The following is an 18,471-nucleotide window of genomic DNA, read 5'->3' on the forward strand; positions in this document are numbered from 1 at the left end:
AGACTCAGTAGTAGATATGTCTCTGTATTTAGCCGTTTCTTGCTGTGAACATCCCGCCGAGAATCTGCATGGGGCAGATCACAGGGAGCCGCCGTAATCAGAGGTAGAGTCATGTTAACATCCAGGTAGACTGAGGTCAAAAAGCAGAAAACCCAAGAACTAGAGACTAGGAAACTAGGAAACGGCCAAACAGTGAGGTTGTGGAACTAAAAAAAGTACTGCTAAGAATTGCTGTAGTCACACAAGGGGTATACTATTGACAAATTAGTCATGGGAGAAGGCGGGAAACAAGAGGTGGTTCTGGGTTCTGGGAAATCACAATGGTGGGCTGCGTAAACAAGTTATAGTAAAATAAAATTGCCCACAGTTTGGTGGAACTACAGCCTTTGAAATGAATAACAACACACTTTGTTTAAAATTACTACTACTAGAACTTTACTCATATAATGGTACAATGTATCAAATTGTCCCATCACACTCATATGTGCTTGCTGAACAGCTCACGCCAGATGTATTCCCCATGTACTGCTATAATAAGCTCTACTCGTCTGTGAAGGCTTTCCACTAGGTCTTGGAGCGTGACTGTGGATTTGTGTTCATTCACCTACAAGAGGTCAAGCGCCGATGTTGGGTGAGGAGACCTGGGGTGCAGTCGGAGTTCCGGTTCATCCCAAAAGGTGTTCAATGGGGTCGAAATGTCGTACTTTTTATCCATCCTTAGCTGCACATAATGTCGTGGAACGCCCACGAAACAGGGTTGGGTTCCTAAATGCCAAGCAGTGTAGTTCTTCATACGCTCATATAAATGCTTAGAAATAAATAAAGCTGACATTCTCAAATTTTGAGTCCCATTCATCTCAGCGTGCTGTGTAAACAAAATTTCAATTCTGACTGCTGGATTAAAAATAAAGAAATAAATAACGGCACTTTGTGGGGGCTTGTAGATTAAAAGATGTTTAATTCATTTTCGCATATTGTACTCCGCTTAGCACAGTAATTCTTTTAATAACATCTTCCTCCGAGAGTCTGAGAGATTGCTTTGTGCGGTGAATCTAAATCATGCTCCTCCCGGGGGGCGGACGGGGCGGGGGTGGCGTGGGGGGGGTTCGGTTCAGCACTGTTTCCTCATGTTGTCCTCAACACAAGCTGAACAAGTTAAAACACCGTAGCCCCGATGTGCGACTCGGAGAAGCCGTGCCGTGTTAATTCTCATTATTAGCTGTGATTATAGAGCAGAACAAGGAAACGGCCGCTCCGGACTGGCTCTCCGTGACCGAGTGTACGTGTCGCCGAGGGGCATAACACGTTATTCTTATAGAACGTCTCGGTCCTCGTTTGAGGCGGCAGGAAGTGAGCATTTTTCATTTCCTTATTAATCATTTGCTATTGTAATTACAAGAGCTTGGCCTATGTGCCATATGGTGTTGGTTTGTTTAGGATCTCCGAGGCTGATTATTTAATTTGGAACATTTTATAAAAGAATTTTAAAAAGTGTATTTCGCATATTTGTAAAAACGGTGTGATGAGCATGACGTCTTTAGAAATTTTTTTAAAGGTGTGTGTAGTCTAGTCATTCTCTGGCAACGAGATGTATGACTGAAGACTGAAGGCATTCTGATTTCGATGGTCTGTTTGTTAAAACTGAATACGCGGAAGAAAACATGCTCATGGCCACCTTTTAATAATTCAAGGCCAGTGTGCAAAAATGTCACAAATGTGCTAAGATGGATCAGAAGAGAAAAAAACCTCGAGCTCTGGCGTTATCAAAGTCTCTCAGAGTGTTTATTTAGGATCAGATTTCTCCATATCTGTATGAAGGTTTCATCTCTCAAATCTGTCGCATTTAACCCCAGGGCTTTCCTCCCCCATCGGAATGTTTTCTAAAACATTAAATAAATATTACAAATAGAAATCAGTGGTTTCTATCAACTACTGCATTTGAACCAAAAGAAGCTCTCCAGCCCAAAAACACATTGTCATGGAGCAACAGGTGCAAACAACAATCCACTGAGTTTTCCTTCAGGAAAAGTACAACAACAAAAAATACATCTTCTATTACTTTTTATAGCATTCCTCTTTATGTCGAAATCACTTCTCTAAATCCCAGAGTAAATCTGGTGATAAAAATACCAAGTCTGTCTGCAATGAAATGCATTCGTCTCATTTCTCTGTGAAGTCTTGCATGTGTTCCTGCTCCACTTTTAAGCCGTGCTTCCTCTAGTTTGGGTATCTCTAGACTTTTTTTTTTTTTCAGTTTGAACCAAGCCTGTCCACTTTCATTCGGATTATGGATTAGCGTCCACCTGCCTCTGGCTGCCTGTTGTGTGACCCTTGCTAGCCAGTGCAGATTCTCGGATTGGTGCAGAGTAAAATCTGTACTCATACCGTCTCCCGCCTCTGGCTATCTTGTACTACACTTAATACAGCCTGTAACTTTGGAACGTACACTGGCAGGATGGGTGAGAATAAAAGATCCCTAAAATATTTAGGGACTGAGGCACTTTTATGTTCCGTGTGTCAACAAAATTAATGGTCTTTTGCACAACAAAAGGCTGATTATTCAACTGATTAAGGTTGACAAGGCTAGTGAGGGCTAAAACCAAAAGATGAAGAGGAGTATGGTTGAGATTAGGAGATAAAGAGAAAGGAGAAAATGTAGGAGAAAGGATTAAGGTAGTGTGGAAGAGGGTTAAGATGAGCAAGCAGAGGTTAAAATGAAATGGTAGATGGTGGAGAAAATAAGAAAAGGGATTAAGATGAGAAGAATGAGGATAAGATGAGGAGGTAGAGGTTCAAGGTGAGGTGGAAGAGGGTGAAGACACGGATGTAGAATGTTAAGATGTGAAGGACCGGGTTGGGGGGGGTTGGACGAGAAGACGAAATACTGTTATAGTGAGAAAAAACATCATTAAAATGAATGAGTACGGAGTCAGGATGAGGATGAAAGGGGTTGAGGTGAGGAGGTAGTGGTTTATGCCAGGAGTTAGAGGGGTAAGATAAGGAGGACGATTAATGTTCAGAAGAGGAGTTAAGGTATGGAGCTCGAGGGTTAATGCAAAAAAGTAGAAGATTACAGATGAGGGAAAAAAGGTTTAAGGTCAAAATGAAAAAAATGGAAGGTTTTAGACCAGACAAATCAATCACCAGACCTTAACGAAAGTTGAGCAGAACCACCCCCCCCCCATACCCCCATCATAGAAGAATCACCCTAACCCTAACCCCCGAACTAACAATCTGATGATGTCACTGAGTCGCAGGTTATTGCAGGTTCTTGCAGTTATTGCAAGCAAGGAAACTGCAACCAAATATTAAGTAGTATTTACTTTAATTTACTTAAACACATCTAGATGTAAACACCAGGAAATAAAAGCTGAAATCATAAAATCTCATTTCTTACCCATCTTCTGACCTCAAAAAGGTCAGGAGGCAGAAAGTTACGTGAGGTGGCAGACGTTAAGGTGACGAGGCAGAAAGTTACTATGATGAGGAAGAGGTCTGAGATGAGGACGATGAGGGATACAGTGAGAAGGTAAAGGGATGTGATGAGAAGAAAGAGGGTTAACGTGTGAAGGAAGACAGTTAAGGAGAGAATATAGAAGGTAAAGATGAAGTAGAGGGTTAAGATAAGCAGGCGGATTGTTAAAATGAGGGAGAATAAGTGTTAGGGCAAGTTCTCAGAGGGTTAAGGAGGGAAGGTAAGGGGTTAATGTGAGGAGATAGAGGGTTAAGATGGGGAGGTAGGGGGTTATAGTTAGGAGGTAGAGGGTTAAGATGAGGAGGTAGAGGGTTATAGTTAGGAAGTAGAGGGCTAAGATGAGGAGGTAGGGGGTTGTAGTTAGGAGGTAGAGGGTTAAGATGAGGAGGTAGGGGGTTAAGATGAGGAGGTAGAGGGTTATAATTAGGAGGTAGAGGGTTAAGATGAGGAGGTAGGGGGTTATAGTTAGGAAGTAGAGGGCTAAGATGAGGAGGTAGGGGGTTGTAGTTAGGAGGTAGAGGGTTAAGATGAGGAGGTAGGGGGTTAAGATGAGGAGGTAGAGGGTTGTAGTTAGGAGGTAGAGGGTTAAGATGAGGAGGTAGGGGGTTAAGATGAGGAGGTAGAGGGTTATAATTAGGAGGTAGAGGGTTAAGATGAGGAGGTAGGGGGTTATAGTTAGGAGGTAGAGGGTTAAGATGAGGAGGTAGGGGGTTAAGATGAGGAGGTAGAGGGTTATAATTAGGAGGTAGAGGGTTAAGATGAGGAGGTAGGGGGTTATAGTTAGGAGGTAGAGGGTTAAGATGAGGAGGTAGGGGGTTATAGTTAGGAGGTAGAGGGTTAAGATGAGGAGGTAGGGGGTTATAGTTAGGAGGTAGAGGTTAAGATGAGGAGGTAGGGGGTTGTAGTTAGGAGATAGAGGGTTAAGATGAGGAGGTAGAGGGTTAAAGTTAGGAGGTAGAAGGTTAAGATGAGGAGGTAGAGGGCTAAGATGAGGAGGTATAGGGTTAAGATGAGGAGGTAGGGGGTTGTAGTTAGGAGGTAGAGGTTAAGATGAGGAGGTAGAGGGTTAAGATGAGGAGGTAGAAGGTTAAGATGAGGAGGTAGAGGGTTAAGATGAGGAGGTAGAAGGTTAAGATGAGGAGGTAGAGGTTAAGATGAGGAGGTAGGGGGTTGTAGTTAGGAGGTAGAGGGTTAAGATGAGGAGGTAGAGGGTTAAGATGAGGAGGTAGAAGGTTAAGATGAGGAGGTAGAAGGTTAAGATGAGGAGGTAGAGGGTTAAGATGAGGAGGTAGAGGGTTAAGATGAGGAGGTAGAAGGTTAAGATGAGGAGGTAGAGGGTTAAGATGAGGAGGTAGGGGGTTATAGTTAGGAGGTAGAGGTTAAGATGAGGAGGTAGGGGGTTGTAGTTAGGAGATAGAGGGTTAAGATGAGGAGGTAGAGGGTTAAAGTTAGGAGGTAGAAGGTTAAGATGAGGAGGTAGAGGGTTAAGATGAGGAGGTAGAAGGTTAAGATGAGGAGTTATAGGGTTAAGATGAGGAGGTAGGGGGTTGTAGTTAGGAGGTAGAGGGTTAAGATGAGGAGGTAGGGGGTTGTAGTTAGGAGGTAGAGGGTTAAGATGAGGAGGTAGAGGGTTAAGATGAGGAGGTAGAGGGTTAAGATGAGGAGGTAGAAGGTTAAGATGAGGAGGTAGAGGGTTAAGATGAGGAGGTAGGGGGTTAAGATGAGGAGGTAGAGGGTTAAGATGAGGAGGTAGAGGGTTAAGATGAGGAGGTAGAAGGTTAAGATGAGGAGGTAGAGGGTTAAGATGAGGAGGTAGAGGGTTAAGATGAGGAGGTAGAGGGTTAAGATGAGGAGGTAGAAGGTTAAGATGAGGAGGTAGAGGGTTAAGATGAGGAGGTAGAGGGTTATGATTTAAGAGTTTCTCATTTATCAGAAACTCAATGCATAAAATTTCCCAAATTATAATCGAACAGTTGTTTTTTATTTAGTATTATTTTCTAGTATAAGTACCACCATTTCTCTTATATACATGTGTAAATTCTTTATCATTGTAAAAATACTTCTCAATGTGCATTCCCTGATATTTTATCGCGAATGAAAGGTGCTATATAAACAGCGCTTATTGCTGTTTATTCACGGCGCTCTGCGGGTCCAGGAGCTACACGTATGCTTCTCAGCTGTCATTTATCAGAAAGAGATGATGACAGGAGCACAACAAGAAGTGCTGCAGCCGCTTCCCTATCGCTCTTTCATACTTCTCTATGCAAACAAAACTATGATAAACAGCTTCCGGGACGACGATTGCTCACAGCGTGATTATGCCTGGCAACAATCACTGGGAAGAGCTTTGACATGAGCCAGGAAAAGAAAAAAGCAACAACTCATGACTGCAAACTTTTATGAATGAGTGTGAAAAAGTTAGAGCCTGATAAGGTATAAGGAGTTGGTGGTTTTTTTTTAAATAAATAATTTTTTTTTTCTAGCAAGCTATCAGAACTTTCCAATACAACATTTTTTCCCAGTAAAATAGATGCTGTTCAGCCTCAACTGCAGCCTGTAAAGCATGACAAAGCCAGTGTAATCTCATATGTCAGAAAATGACAGCTGCTGATTTTGGCCTGCTATTTTGCAGTTATCCCGCTAAAACACACTAACAGGCCTGTGTTTAAAAAGGCTTTTCTCATGAGATTTGAGCGCACCTGGAGTGATAAGAGTCACTGTGCATGAACAATGTAATAACATGGGTTAGCACGGACGTATGCAGTCGACGGCTAAAGTTTGTGTACCCTGTGGCTTTCGGATAGCGACTCTTAGATACGCCTACGTTTCCTTAAAGAAAACGTCACCATAGCAACAACCAGAAACATTCGTTTAATCAGTGCGTGCAATACGAGTCCCTGCAAACGAGCTGTCGCCATGGAAACGATAACCTATTTGAACGAGCGCGTTAATATAAAACTGCGATTTCGCAGCTGCGCTGTTGTCAGAGGCGCTGTTTTACAAAATGAATCAATATTTTGTGTAGGGCCAAGTGTCATCGCCACCACACCACACCCCAAACGGTGTAATTATTCTCCACTTCTCTGAACAAGCAACAAACTGACTTTAATCTCAGATTCTGCCGTAAGTGCCGTAAGTGTGTGTTTTATTGACTGCTTGATGATTTTGTACATTATAAGTTCTTCTGTGAGTGCTCTGCCCTGGTTCTCTGCCTGTGCATGCTTTAAACACCACGGTTTAGACAGACACGACTGAAGGGGAACTATCATTGGGCAATGAAAATGTTATATATATATATATATATATATATATATATATATATAAATATACACACACACACACACACACACACACAGTATGTCACAAAAGTGAGTACACCCCTCACATTTTTGTAAATATTTGATGATATCTTTTCATGTGATGACACTGAAGAAATGACACTTTGCTACAATGTAAAGTAGTGAGTGTACAACTTGTGTAACAGTGTAAATTTGCTGTCCCCTCAAAATAACTCAACACACAGCCATTAATGTATAAACCACTGGCAACTAAAGGGAGTACACGCCGAAAATGTCCAAATTGGGCCCAAAGTGTCAGTATTTTGTGTGGCCACCATTATTTTCCAGCACTGCCTTAAATCTCTTGGGCATGGAGTTCACCAGAGCTTCACAGGTTGCCACTGGAGTCCTCTTCCACTCCTCCATGACCACATCACGGAGCTGGTGGATGTTAGAGACCTTGTGCTCCTCCACCTTCCGTTTGAGGATGCCCCACAGATGCTCAATAGGGTTTAGGTCTGGAGACATGCTTGGCCAGTCCATCACCTTCACCCTCAGATTCTTTAGCAAGGCAGTGGTTGTCTTGGAGGTGTGTTTGGGGTCGTTATCATGCTGGAATACTGCATACTGGTCATGCTCTGCTTCAGTATGTCACAGTACATGTTGGCGTTCATGGTTCCCTCAATGAATTGTAGCTCCCCAGTGCTGGCAGCACTCATGCAGCCCCAGACCATGACACTCCCACCACCATGCTTGACTGTAGGCAAGACACACTTGTCTTTGTACTCCTCACCTGGTTGCCGCCACACACGCTTGACACCATCTGAACCAAATAAGTTTATCTTGGTCTCATCAGACCACAGGACATGGTTCTAGTAATCCATGTCCTTAGTCTGCTTGTCTTCAGCAAACTGTTTGCGGGCTTTAATGTGCATCATCTTTAGAAGAGGCTTCCTTCTGGGACAACAGCCATGCAGACCAGTTTGATGCAGTGTGTGGCGTATGGTCTGAGCACTGACAGGCTGACCCCCCCCTTCAACCTCTGCAGCAATGCTGGCAGCACTCATACGTCTATTTCCCAAAAACAACCTCTGGCTTTGACGCTGAGCACGTGCACTCAGCTTCTTTGGTGGACCATGGTGAGGCGTGTTCTGAGTGGAACCTGTCCTGTTAAACCGCTGTATGGTCTTGGCCCCCGTGCTGCAGCTCAGTGTCAGTGTCTCGGCAATCTTCTTATAGCCTAGGCCATCTTTATGTAGAGCAACAATTCTTTTTTCAGATCCTCAGAGAGTTCTTTGCCATGAGGTGCCATGTTGAACTTCCAGTGACCAGTATGAGGGAGTGTGAGAGCGATGACACCAAATTTAACACACCTAATCCCCATTCACACCTGAGACCTTGTAACACTAACAAGTCACATGACACCGGGGAGGGAAAATGGCTAATTGGGCCCAATTTGGACATTTTCACTTAGGGGTGTACTCACTTTTGTTGCAAGCGGTTTAGACATTAATGGCTGTGTGTTGAGTTATTTTGAGGGGACAGCAAATTTACACTGTTACACAAGCTGTACACTCACTACTTTACATTGTAGCAAAGTATCATTTCTTCAGTGTCATCACATGAAAAGATATAATCAAATATTTACAAAAATGTGAGGGGTGTACTCACTTTTGTGAGATACTGTGTATATATATGACACACACACAACGTTACACTTGAGTCCCGGTGCTAACTTGCCATCACTCATTAACGGACCTCATTATTTCTGGCAGTGGGAGGTAAATCTATACAGTGTTCGCTTTGGCTGACCTCAGGCATTTTGGGTCGGCAGGAAAAATAACCACATCCAGTCATGGCGCTTTCTTTCACTAATAGACCCTTATTTCCAAACACACACACACACACACACACACACACACACAGACACACACACACACACACACACAGACACACACACACACAATTCATCATTCACAGTAGTGGAAGCTATATATACACACACACACACACACACACACACACACATACAGTATAAATTTTATATTCAGTTGTGTCAATGCCTTGCTGTCTGCTCTACACATTCAATCACCTGACGATGCTAGAACAAATTGCGCTCGTTAGGTAATGTCATTTATATTTACCTTACACCGCAGTGCTGCTAAATTCTCGATTCTGATTGGTCAGAAGGTGTTGATTCATTTCTATAACAGAAGACCCGCTAGTAGTGCAGCTGCATTTTATTAATAGTAATAATAATAATAATAATAATAAGAAGAAGAAGAAGAAGAAGAAGAAGAAGAATGCCTTCACATAGCTTTGTTTGAGTCCACATGGGTAAAAGCATAAATAATAATATATAGAACAAATATTTACTTATACTGATTATTAATAATAGTATAACATTACTACTACTACTACTACTACTACTAATAATAATAATAATACACTATCAGTTCTATAGGTAACAGGAACAGAAAATCCTGGAATAAATCATGTAATGGTGATCGTCTTGAGGGTTTTTTTTTTCTGTAACAGACCCCCTCTGAAACTATTGGAGCGTCAAGGCCAATTAATTTGTTTGTGCTGTACACCAAAGACATTTGGGTTTGAGGTCAAAAGATGGGTATGAAACGAGAATTTCTGATTTCAGATTTTATTTCCTGGTGTTTACATCTAGATGTGTTTAAGTAAAATAAAGTAAATACTACTTAACATTTGGTTGCATTTTCCTTGATTTGGCCATTTAAAACATCCACTTTTTCTTCACCCCTGTCCTGTGGAGGTTGTTGTTGGTGATGTCACTGACTGTTGTTTTGGGATTTTTCTTCACAGCTCTCACAGTGTTTCTGTCATTAGCTGTTGTTGTCTTCCTTGGCTTGTTCCATGTCTCGATGTTAGTAAACCAGTGGTTTCTTTCTTTTTCAGAAATAGTTAGTTGAGTATAGTTGGCTACGCTCAATGTTTGTGCAATGGCTCTGATTGTTTTTCCCTCCATTCTCGGCTTGCTTTTCTCCCATAGGCAGCTCTCTGATCTTCATGTTGGCTTATCCTTTTTAACAACAATTGCAGTCTTCACAGCTGAAACTGAAGGCTAAAACCAAGAGCGGATGTTCAGAGCTATGTATTGTTTAAACAATCGATCTACCAGGACACATCCGGACAACAAGGAACACCTGTCAGTCGTGTAGAGTAAAATAGGTTTTACACTCATAATAATGCACTATATATCCGACAGTGATGCATTCCCGATTCAGCGCTGTTCCTTATTATTTGTAAATAAATGTTTACAAACAAATGCGAAAGTAGTCGGAAGTTCAACCAGAGCGCGTGGCAGCTCCAACCGCACGCCCGGCTACGAGCGGTCCGAACATCCATCACTCGAATCCGAGTGATGTTTTAATGCCTCTTTAACTAGCAGACAGCTCTGAGATTGATTCGGTCTAATCACAGCGCTCGGCCTGAATTATAGATGAGGAGCCTGACCTCCTCAAAAAAGAATCAATTATTGATAGCCATGTGTGAACTAATCCAGGCATTGAAACGGCCGTTCTTATCAGTGATGGTCCCATTTGAGATGGAATTTGCGACTAATAACATTAATGCCAGATTAGAGTCGCGCACCAATAACGTGAAAGTTAATGCTGAATTATTCAAATGCTGGACTGACGCTGCATCGTTCACAGTGGCGCGGTATTACGGTAATAAATAGACGTGGTAAGAAGAACTATGTTCAGCCGTGTCAAATTCGTTCCAGGTTTTCGATTTGATTGGTCGGAATGAAAACCTGCAGCCAATGGAAGAGCCAGGAATTCATTTTTGGAAAGGATGAGGAAATATATTAAATAAATCTTAGCATTACCTTTATGACAAGAAACATAACATTACATTATGATTAAAATGATATACCAGTAAGAAATGAGATTTTTCTTCATGAGCTCGATATCCCTGAGCTCAGAGTGTAACTAGCTGACTAGTAGCTTTTGAACGGAAATGTTAAAAAACAAAAAACAAAAAAACTAAACAAATGCACACCACCCTGATTGGTTAATCCTCGTTCTAGCCAATGAAATGTGATTAAACAAACTAAAGGACGTGTTTATTTGGGTTTTGAGTCTGGGGCAGTTAGTAAACATGGAGGAATTGTCATGATGACTCTGTTGATCTCTTCTATAGCATTTTCTATACGTGATTTGACACGTATATAACCATATATAGTGTATAATGTGTGAACGTTAAGGTGTGTATATTATGTTATATTATATAATGTTATGATCATTAGTCCAAAGTTTTCCGTGTTTTCCCTCATTTGCGTCGTGCTACGTGCATGTGCGCTGCCGAAGCACAACTCGAAATAAGAATAAAAAGTTGTAGTGGGAATACGTTTTAGCTAAAGCTTAGTGCTACGGCGCCGACATCGTTCCGTTCGTTTCATGCCCACTTTGCTGATTTTCCAGCCTGGGAAACAGTTTGAAACGCTTGATTTCGGCCAAGATTGCCGAGCTCGCCTCCTCTTCACTCTGTCACTTGGGTAATTGGCGCTTATCCCCACGTCTCTGGACTGCTCCTGCCTCTCCTGCATTAAACTCAAGGGCATCCGCTGGCGGGTTTATCAGCAGCCGCGCCTCATCTGGGGCGCCGGTAAATAAGAGATCATATCAGCTGCATTGAGGGCCGCTGTCCTAATCGATAAAGTGCAGTCCTTTGTAGATCCGGGTCTGCGATTAAGAGGCCTCGCTCTAATCCAATCCCAGCCGTATTTGTCGTTCCATTACAGCGCTGCTATAGAAGAATGACGTTATCGGAGGTTATGAGTTTAGCGCCGATATAAACTCCCTCGCTTTTCGTTGCCTAGGCAACATCCGGGGATTCAAACTGTCGAGCAAATGACCAGTCTCAATTATAGAACTAAAGTAGTAACAAGAACAGAAAAAAATAAGAAAGAAATGAATAAAAACACAATCAAATCTTTTTCTTTCTTTCTTTTTTAATCAAAATCTGCCACATTTTCAGTGAGTGTACCCAGAAACTGATAAGCATCATCTCGGACTGTCGATTGCTTCATTTAGCATTATGCTAATTTGAATCTCTCTTGTTTAATCTCATTGTTCCACTTGCACAGCCTTGGGTGGGAAAGAAAAAAAAAACATACCTATTATGCGCGATTTTTGATGAGAAAACAAAACTCATGCGGAGACGCTAACGAGCTGGTGACAAACTTTTTCACAACTGACATTGATTATATGGAAGATTTCCACAAAAAAAACAAAAAACAAAGCAAAGAAAAAAAAAAAATCATTTTGGTCCCGCTTTTGTTTTTCGCTTTGTTTGGATCCAGTGCAATCAAAATTGTATCATCACAATTTTGACTGTTCTGTATAGCTACATTTGTATAGCTTTTGCTTGGAATTAGTCATTCACAAAAAAAAAAAAAAAGCCGTCCCTCGAACGCGCGATCTGGGAAAATAAAGAGCCCTTTTCACGTCCTCGTTATCAGACCCGCATTAATCTCGCAGCCAAATAATGAACTTCTGCAAGCAATTAAGAGCGTCTTCCTGCCAAAGAAGGCTTCCTGATTGTAAGGCAGCTTTCCTCTTTCCTGTCTTGGCTAATCATGGCGCATTTCAGCCGGGCTGCTGGATTAGTTTGTGCTTTTATTCTGGAAATCCCTGCAGGAACGTCGGCGCTCATCAGGATGCCAGCCCATCGTTTCTCCGACACGGCCCCCCCGATTGGCTTGAACGTGCTCACCTTTTGTGCACGAAGCTGCAAAGACGAAAATCATGGCAGCTCCCAGATTGACTCAACGGCGCATCTGACAAGACGGGATCAAAGCATGCAAACAAATCCGAATCACAGCAAAAGAGCAGAACGTGACATTTGAAAGGGAATAAAGTGGAAAGACGCCTACTGATACCGCCTGCCACGACGACTTAAATACCGCTGAAGGAAGTGGATTTCTTTCCATCAAACCCCGATGGCTCCAAGAGACACGCGCCTGACATAAGAATAGGCCCGCGTCGTCACCTCTGCAGCTCGAACTAATCTGCAGTTCTCGCGATTTTTCACAGCGCTCACACACAGCGCAGTGCGATCTGATGACCTAAAACAGGCTTGGCGGAATTAAAGTGCTGTAATGGCACGGGTAAACCTAAGGCATCGTAAAGATAAACTACGAAAAGGAGCTGCTTTGTTGTTGGGGTTGCTAACGTTGGTGCAGGACAATTTAATGAGGCACAAGTACAAGAGATGGCTCAGGACCAAGTCTATTTAGATTTTCGGATAATGAGACTTAAAATAAATAAATAAATAAATAAATAAAGGACACAGTGAAACTGGTGAAGGAGGCAACCGTAACATCTGGCCCTGATGTGCGTAGATGAGCTTGTCTTTGTGCTCAGAAAAATGACGTGTACCTTATTACTATGTCGGTAAAAGTGTTTCTGGAAACGATTGGCGGATAGCTTTAATATCTTCAAAGAGCTGGCTGCGATGGTGTAATTATTAATACAGAGCAAAGCACTGTGTTTTTATGCCACTTGTATAATTGCTGTATTTAAGTGGGACTGATAAAAAGCCTTTCTGCCTAATTATATACTTTCTGAGTTTAACCACCAAAAGTGGACCCATTTTGAGCCACGGAAAAGTGCAGAAATAATCCACGCATAAAGAAATAAATAATTAAATACAATCATACTAAGAGACAGAGAAAAAAAAAAAACCCTTTCCGGCTCTGGCCACGCCCACCTAATGGACGCGCTGGTAATGTTATCGTTCGTTATCGGTGCCGCTGAAAGGGAAAACGGCGCAGATGCTTACCCGTGTTCTGGTCCATGTATTCCTGGACCGTGTGCTGGTTCTGGTGAACCCATTCCCCGTTGCACTTGAAGAAAATCTGCAGGGCGGGTGTGGCACGGCACCGCAAGCGGATCGGGTTGCTCTTGATGATATAGGCGTCTTCTGGCTCCTGCAGGAAGTGCGGCAACGTCCCGCCGACGGAGGACGGGTCGGAAACGGCGTCTCCCGTAGTTCCTGGGAAGAGACAGCAGAGTTCGGTAGTGTGGAGATAATGAAGAATAGTGGCAAAACTCAGAGTTGATAATAATAGTGTATGGTGAAGCGTGGTGTAGGTAGCATCATTCTCAGGGGCTGTTTTAGTACTTCTGGATCTGGCTTGCAGTTACTCATGAGTAATGGCTTCACGTTCCTCCTCAGCATGGTGCGAGTCGGAACAGCAGCTACAGCGACCCATTGAGCAGTTATTAAATACAAGTGTTCGCAGAACGACTAATCAATGTCCTCCGTACGGCCACGGAAACACAGAATGTGTTTGTCTATTATTATGACTTGGATGAAGATCAGACCGAGTCGTTAATGCAGAAATCCAGGTCCAGGACTCACAAAGTCAGTTCCTGCAGAAGTAGGCATGCATATCACTCACAGTTTAAACCATGTGCCTACAAGCATGCATCACTTCACAAAGGATAGCAAACATTTTCTTTCTAATTAACCTTGAAAAAAACCCCTCCGAAAAACACAACACCAACCCGCAGACTCCATACCCCCCCCCCCTCCCCCCCATTTCCCTTAGGAGCAAAGTGGCATTGATTTTTTTTTTTTTCTTTAACAGGCCACAAAATGGAGAGCAACTGTACCCTTTAATGTTCGACCTCCGAATTCGGAGATGGCCTCCTCCAGGCGAAAGCCTGATGAAGGTGGTGGGGCGGGGGGGGGGTGGGGGGTGGGGGGGTGGAAAGAAAAAGGGAAAAGAAAGGCAGAATTGAAAACGCAGAAACGGATGGGCTCTAATGTATCTCATCATGGTGGAGAACATTCCTTCCTGGGTATCGAATTTCTGAATGTACAAGCAATCTACGGCAGGTTATTGTCTTTGGGTCACACAGAAATATAATCGGGAAGAAAGAGGCAGGGAGGGTCGAGAGAACAGGTGAGAAAAAGAGAGAGAGAGAGAGAAAGAGAGAGAGAGAGAGAGGGAGTAGCTCATTCCAAAGACAGTAGATGGGATTTTTGGCAAAACAGCGCAGCCATTCAAACGCCTCTCTTCCAATCTCTCTCGTTCTCTGGAGGCCAGAGCAACATTGAACATGATGGTTGTGTTTCACACCATGCTGGGGATTTGTGCTGAAATAAATAGGCAAAAAAGAAAAAGTCCAACCCCATCACTGACAGCTGCAGAACATCTGATAGAAACAACAATGAAGACACGGTGGGGAAAACACTATAGAAGTCTTGAAATGCCCAACAAATCTCAACTGGCTCGTTAAATACAACAGGATTCAGGCTGTACACAACTTTACACGTCTGCTCTTCTGTTAAACAGCTGACAGAATGAATATGATGAATAATGAGTCTTTATTGGTCGCATATACACTACAGCACAGTGAAATTCCTTTCTCCGCATGTGAGGAAGTCGGGGTCAGAGCGCAGGGTCATCCATGATACAGCGCCCCCTGGAGCAGAGAGGGTTAAGGGCCTTGCTCAAGGTTCGGTATTAAGCTAGGTGACCGTGCTCGCATTTCATTTCAAGTTTAGAATTTTTACTCGGCATGAATTATCTCATATCTCTGTGTTTTATAAGAAATTGAATCTTTCTCACTAGTAACACTTGACTAACTTCTGAGCCTTTAAAGCTGATGCGTGGCGCAGAGCCAAATGAAAGACCCCAGGAAGACCATAACCTTTAGTTCATCACTGCATGCTGTCACCCACCGCTGCGCTGGCCTCGCGTCGCGCTGTGCGCTCTGTCCGTCTGACCCGCCATTGATGTCTTAAAAGCGTTCCACCTCGGCTAGTCCTAATGAACATGAACTCAGCTTGGTTCCGTCAGGCCACGCTCTGGATTCACGCATTGCTCAGTTACTGCCCAGTGGGAAACATCAAACCCGGCCCGTCACGGACCGAATAGAATCATTTTTGTAAATCCGCGGCTCCTTTCAAGCGAGGGTTCCTGGACTATTTTGGCAAAGATTTTAGTAAAAAAAACCTGTCACTCTACCACCCGGAGAGATCCCCGAAAGCCGACACGCCGGAGTGACGGATGGCGAGATCTGCATTACTGACAAGCGTCTTCTCAGCGGGCCACCGAGATATGATTCATCTAAAAAAAAATAAATAAAAAAATAAAATAAAATAAAAACTGTCTTCTTCCTGCGTCTAACTGAGCTGATAATATCACACCGAGTAAACAACCGACATTTAAATTCGTCTTAACTTCAGGCATGAGATCGCACAATCTTCATCATCATCAAACAGTGTCACCAGTGTATACGGCCACAACTCGGGCTTGTGGACAACATCGGTTAGCGCAGAATCCCACGATCCAGTTGGACACGAATATCGTCGGAGCAATCACAGCAGCGTGGCTGCGGTTTACTTCGAATTCATGTAGAATTATTTATCTCCCGGCGCATTTCTGAGCACATCGGACGGCGTCCATTTTTGTTTGATTAAACCGTTCTTTATGCTGTTCCCCCGCCACAGAAAACCGCTATTTCTACCTCTACCCTGACATGTTGGGAAGCAGAAATTACCTAAAAACCACCAGTGAAACGACTGCGCGGGAGGAGACACGGGGCGCTCGATAATGCTGAGTGATGATGATTGTAATGATCTGACAAATAGGGAACGTTCTCGCACACGGCTTGTGAGGTCTTTCCTTTTTTTTCCCCGCACAGATTTCCCCCAGCGACGACTTGTAAATCACTGTTACAGAGCACAGCAGGTTGCCTTTAAATTGGACATTAAAACTGCAGATTGTCCTAATGCGGATTTTAGCCTGCTGGGGGTTTTCCCTGGAAATGCAGACAGAGCTGTTGAACAAAATAAAATAAAAATGGATCATTATTTATTTATGTATTTATTTATGTGGATAGCTTTTGTAAAAATAAATAAACAAATAATATACATACACACACACACACACACACATATATATATATATTTGTTTGTTTGTTTGTTTGTAGTTTTTTCAAGGTGTAAGCCTCACTTTTTAGTTTCCCTAAAAAATATACAGAACCGAAAAACTTGTTATATATAGTATATTTTATATATATATCCGGAGTGCGTAAATCTATAACCTAATGAAAGGTATATTACAGTGCAAGCCCTGTCAGTAAGACACACCTGCAAGCTACAGTCACACTTGGCTAAAATATATGTCCGACATGTGAGCGTTAAGAATATTGTCATCACGCAGGGAATTTTTTTCACATTTTATTTATGTATTTGAAAACGTTTTTTGTGTTATTGTTTTATGATGTCGGGCATGAGGGTTTCGTTCACGAGTCTAATACATCAGCCGATCGCCGTCGATATTCAAATATCACGTGCTTCAACAGGTTCTAAGGAGAAACTCTGTGTTAAAGAGTTTAATTAAAGATCCACCTCCATATTTAACCGTGGGCATGAGGTACTTTTCCATACGGCTACCTCTCTGTGTACCAAAACCACCTCTGTGTTTATTACCAAAAAGCTCTATTTTGTTTTCATCTGACCGTAGAACCCGATCCCATTTGAAGTTCCAGTAGTGTCGGCACACTGAAGACGCTCGAGTTTGTTTTTGGATGAGAGTAGAGGCTTTTTTCTTGAACCCCTTCCAAACAGCTTGTAGTGATGTCGGTGACTTCAGATTGTAGTTTTGGAGACGTTCTGACCCCAAGACACAACTAACTTCTGCAGTTCTCCAGCTGTGATACTTGGAGATGTTTTATCCACTCAAACCGTCCTCTTCAGTGTGTTGAGACGATACAGACACACGTCGAATTCCTGGTCAAAGATATATTTATATAACAAAGATATAACAAAGATATATTTTTGATAAACCTGTGTTGTGTTTGCAATTGTTTGATATCCATGAGAGCAGAGTATTTTTGTGATTTTTTTTTTTTTTAAAACAAAAGATCAAAAATTTCAACGATGACAAATTTTCACAGCCTCCTTTGCTCATATGTACCAAGGGTGCCAATATTAGTGGAAGGCGCTGTGGGTACCACTGCGCATGGTATGAAAGATGCTTACACCCTATACATCCAACGTGCACTATATATCCAACAGAACTATTTATGGTCACTTACAATATAAGCGCAGCACAAGGTAGAGAATAATGTCTTCATAGGCGACATTATGTCCAATAGGCAGACATTAAGGATGAAGAAGTGTATATAATAATCTTAATGGGAAAACCTACGTGCTAGAATTTTTTTGGACCAAATTTTCTTACCAACCGTGCTGCCTGAAATGTGTTTTCTCCACGCCACATTGGAGCGCCACATTCCCCGCATACAAAAAAAAAGAAAAAAGAAAGAAAATGGAAAAGCATACAATCTCCCGGTCACGTGCAGTTTAAAGTTTCCATCTCCGTTTCTCTTCAGAGGAGATTACATAGCAATCGTACTGGAAGTGTTGCATGAATTAAGCAGGACTGCCTTTGATTAGCTGCATCCAAACACGTTCGCAAATCATCATTATTCATGCCAGCGCCGATTTGATCCACAGCCGGCCTACTTAATTGCAAACTGAGTGGGACGATACCCGTCCATTTACATGCCATTTAGCTTGGAAAAAGAAAGCAAGATTACACTTATGAGATTTTTATTTATTTATTAATTTTTTTTTTTCTTTTTCGGTCGAGTATCGAGCTGCAGATGGTGGGAAGCAGTGATCGTGCCAACGATCGGCTCTCCTTTGCCCTTGGAAACT

The 18,471-nt window shown here is 42.6% G+C and overlaps 1 protein-coding gene across 1 annotated transcript in view; it reads right to left on the reverse strand.

Annotated features, from left to right (window-relative positions):
• The window catches only part of unc5db (unc-5 netrin receptor Db), a 162,237-nt gene that overhangs the window by 68,262 nt on the left and 75,504 nt on the right, over positions 1–18,471 (reverse strand). Inside the window, exon 2 of the mRNA XM_017451208.3 lies at positions 13,573–13,785. Within this exon, the coding sequence (XP_017306697.1) occupies positions 13,573–13,785 (213 nt within the window). The remainder of the gene's footprint in view (positions 1–13,572; positions 13,786–18,471) is intronic.

Source organism: Ictalurus punctatus, chromosome 22 (assembly GCF_001660625.3).
Source record: "Ictalurus punctatus breed USDA103 chromosome 22, Coco_2.0, whole genome shotgun sequence".
Classification (NCBI taxonomy): domain Eukaryota; kingdom Metazoa; phylum Chordata; class Actinopteri; order Siluriformes; family Ictaluridae; genus Ictalurus; species Ictalurus punctatus.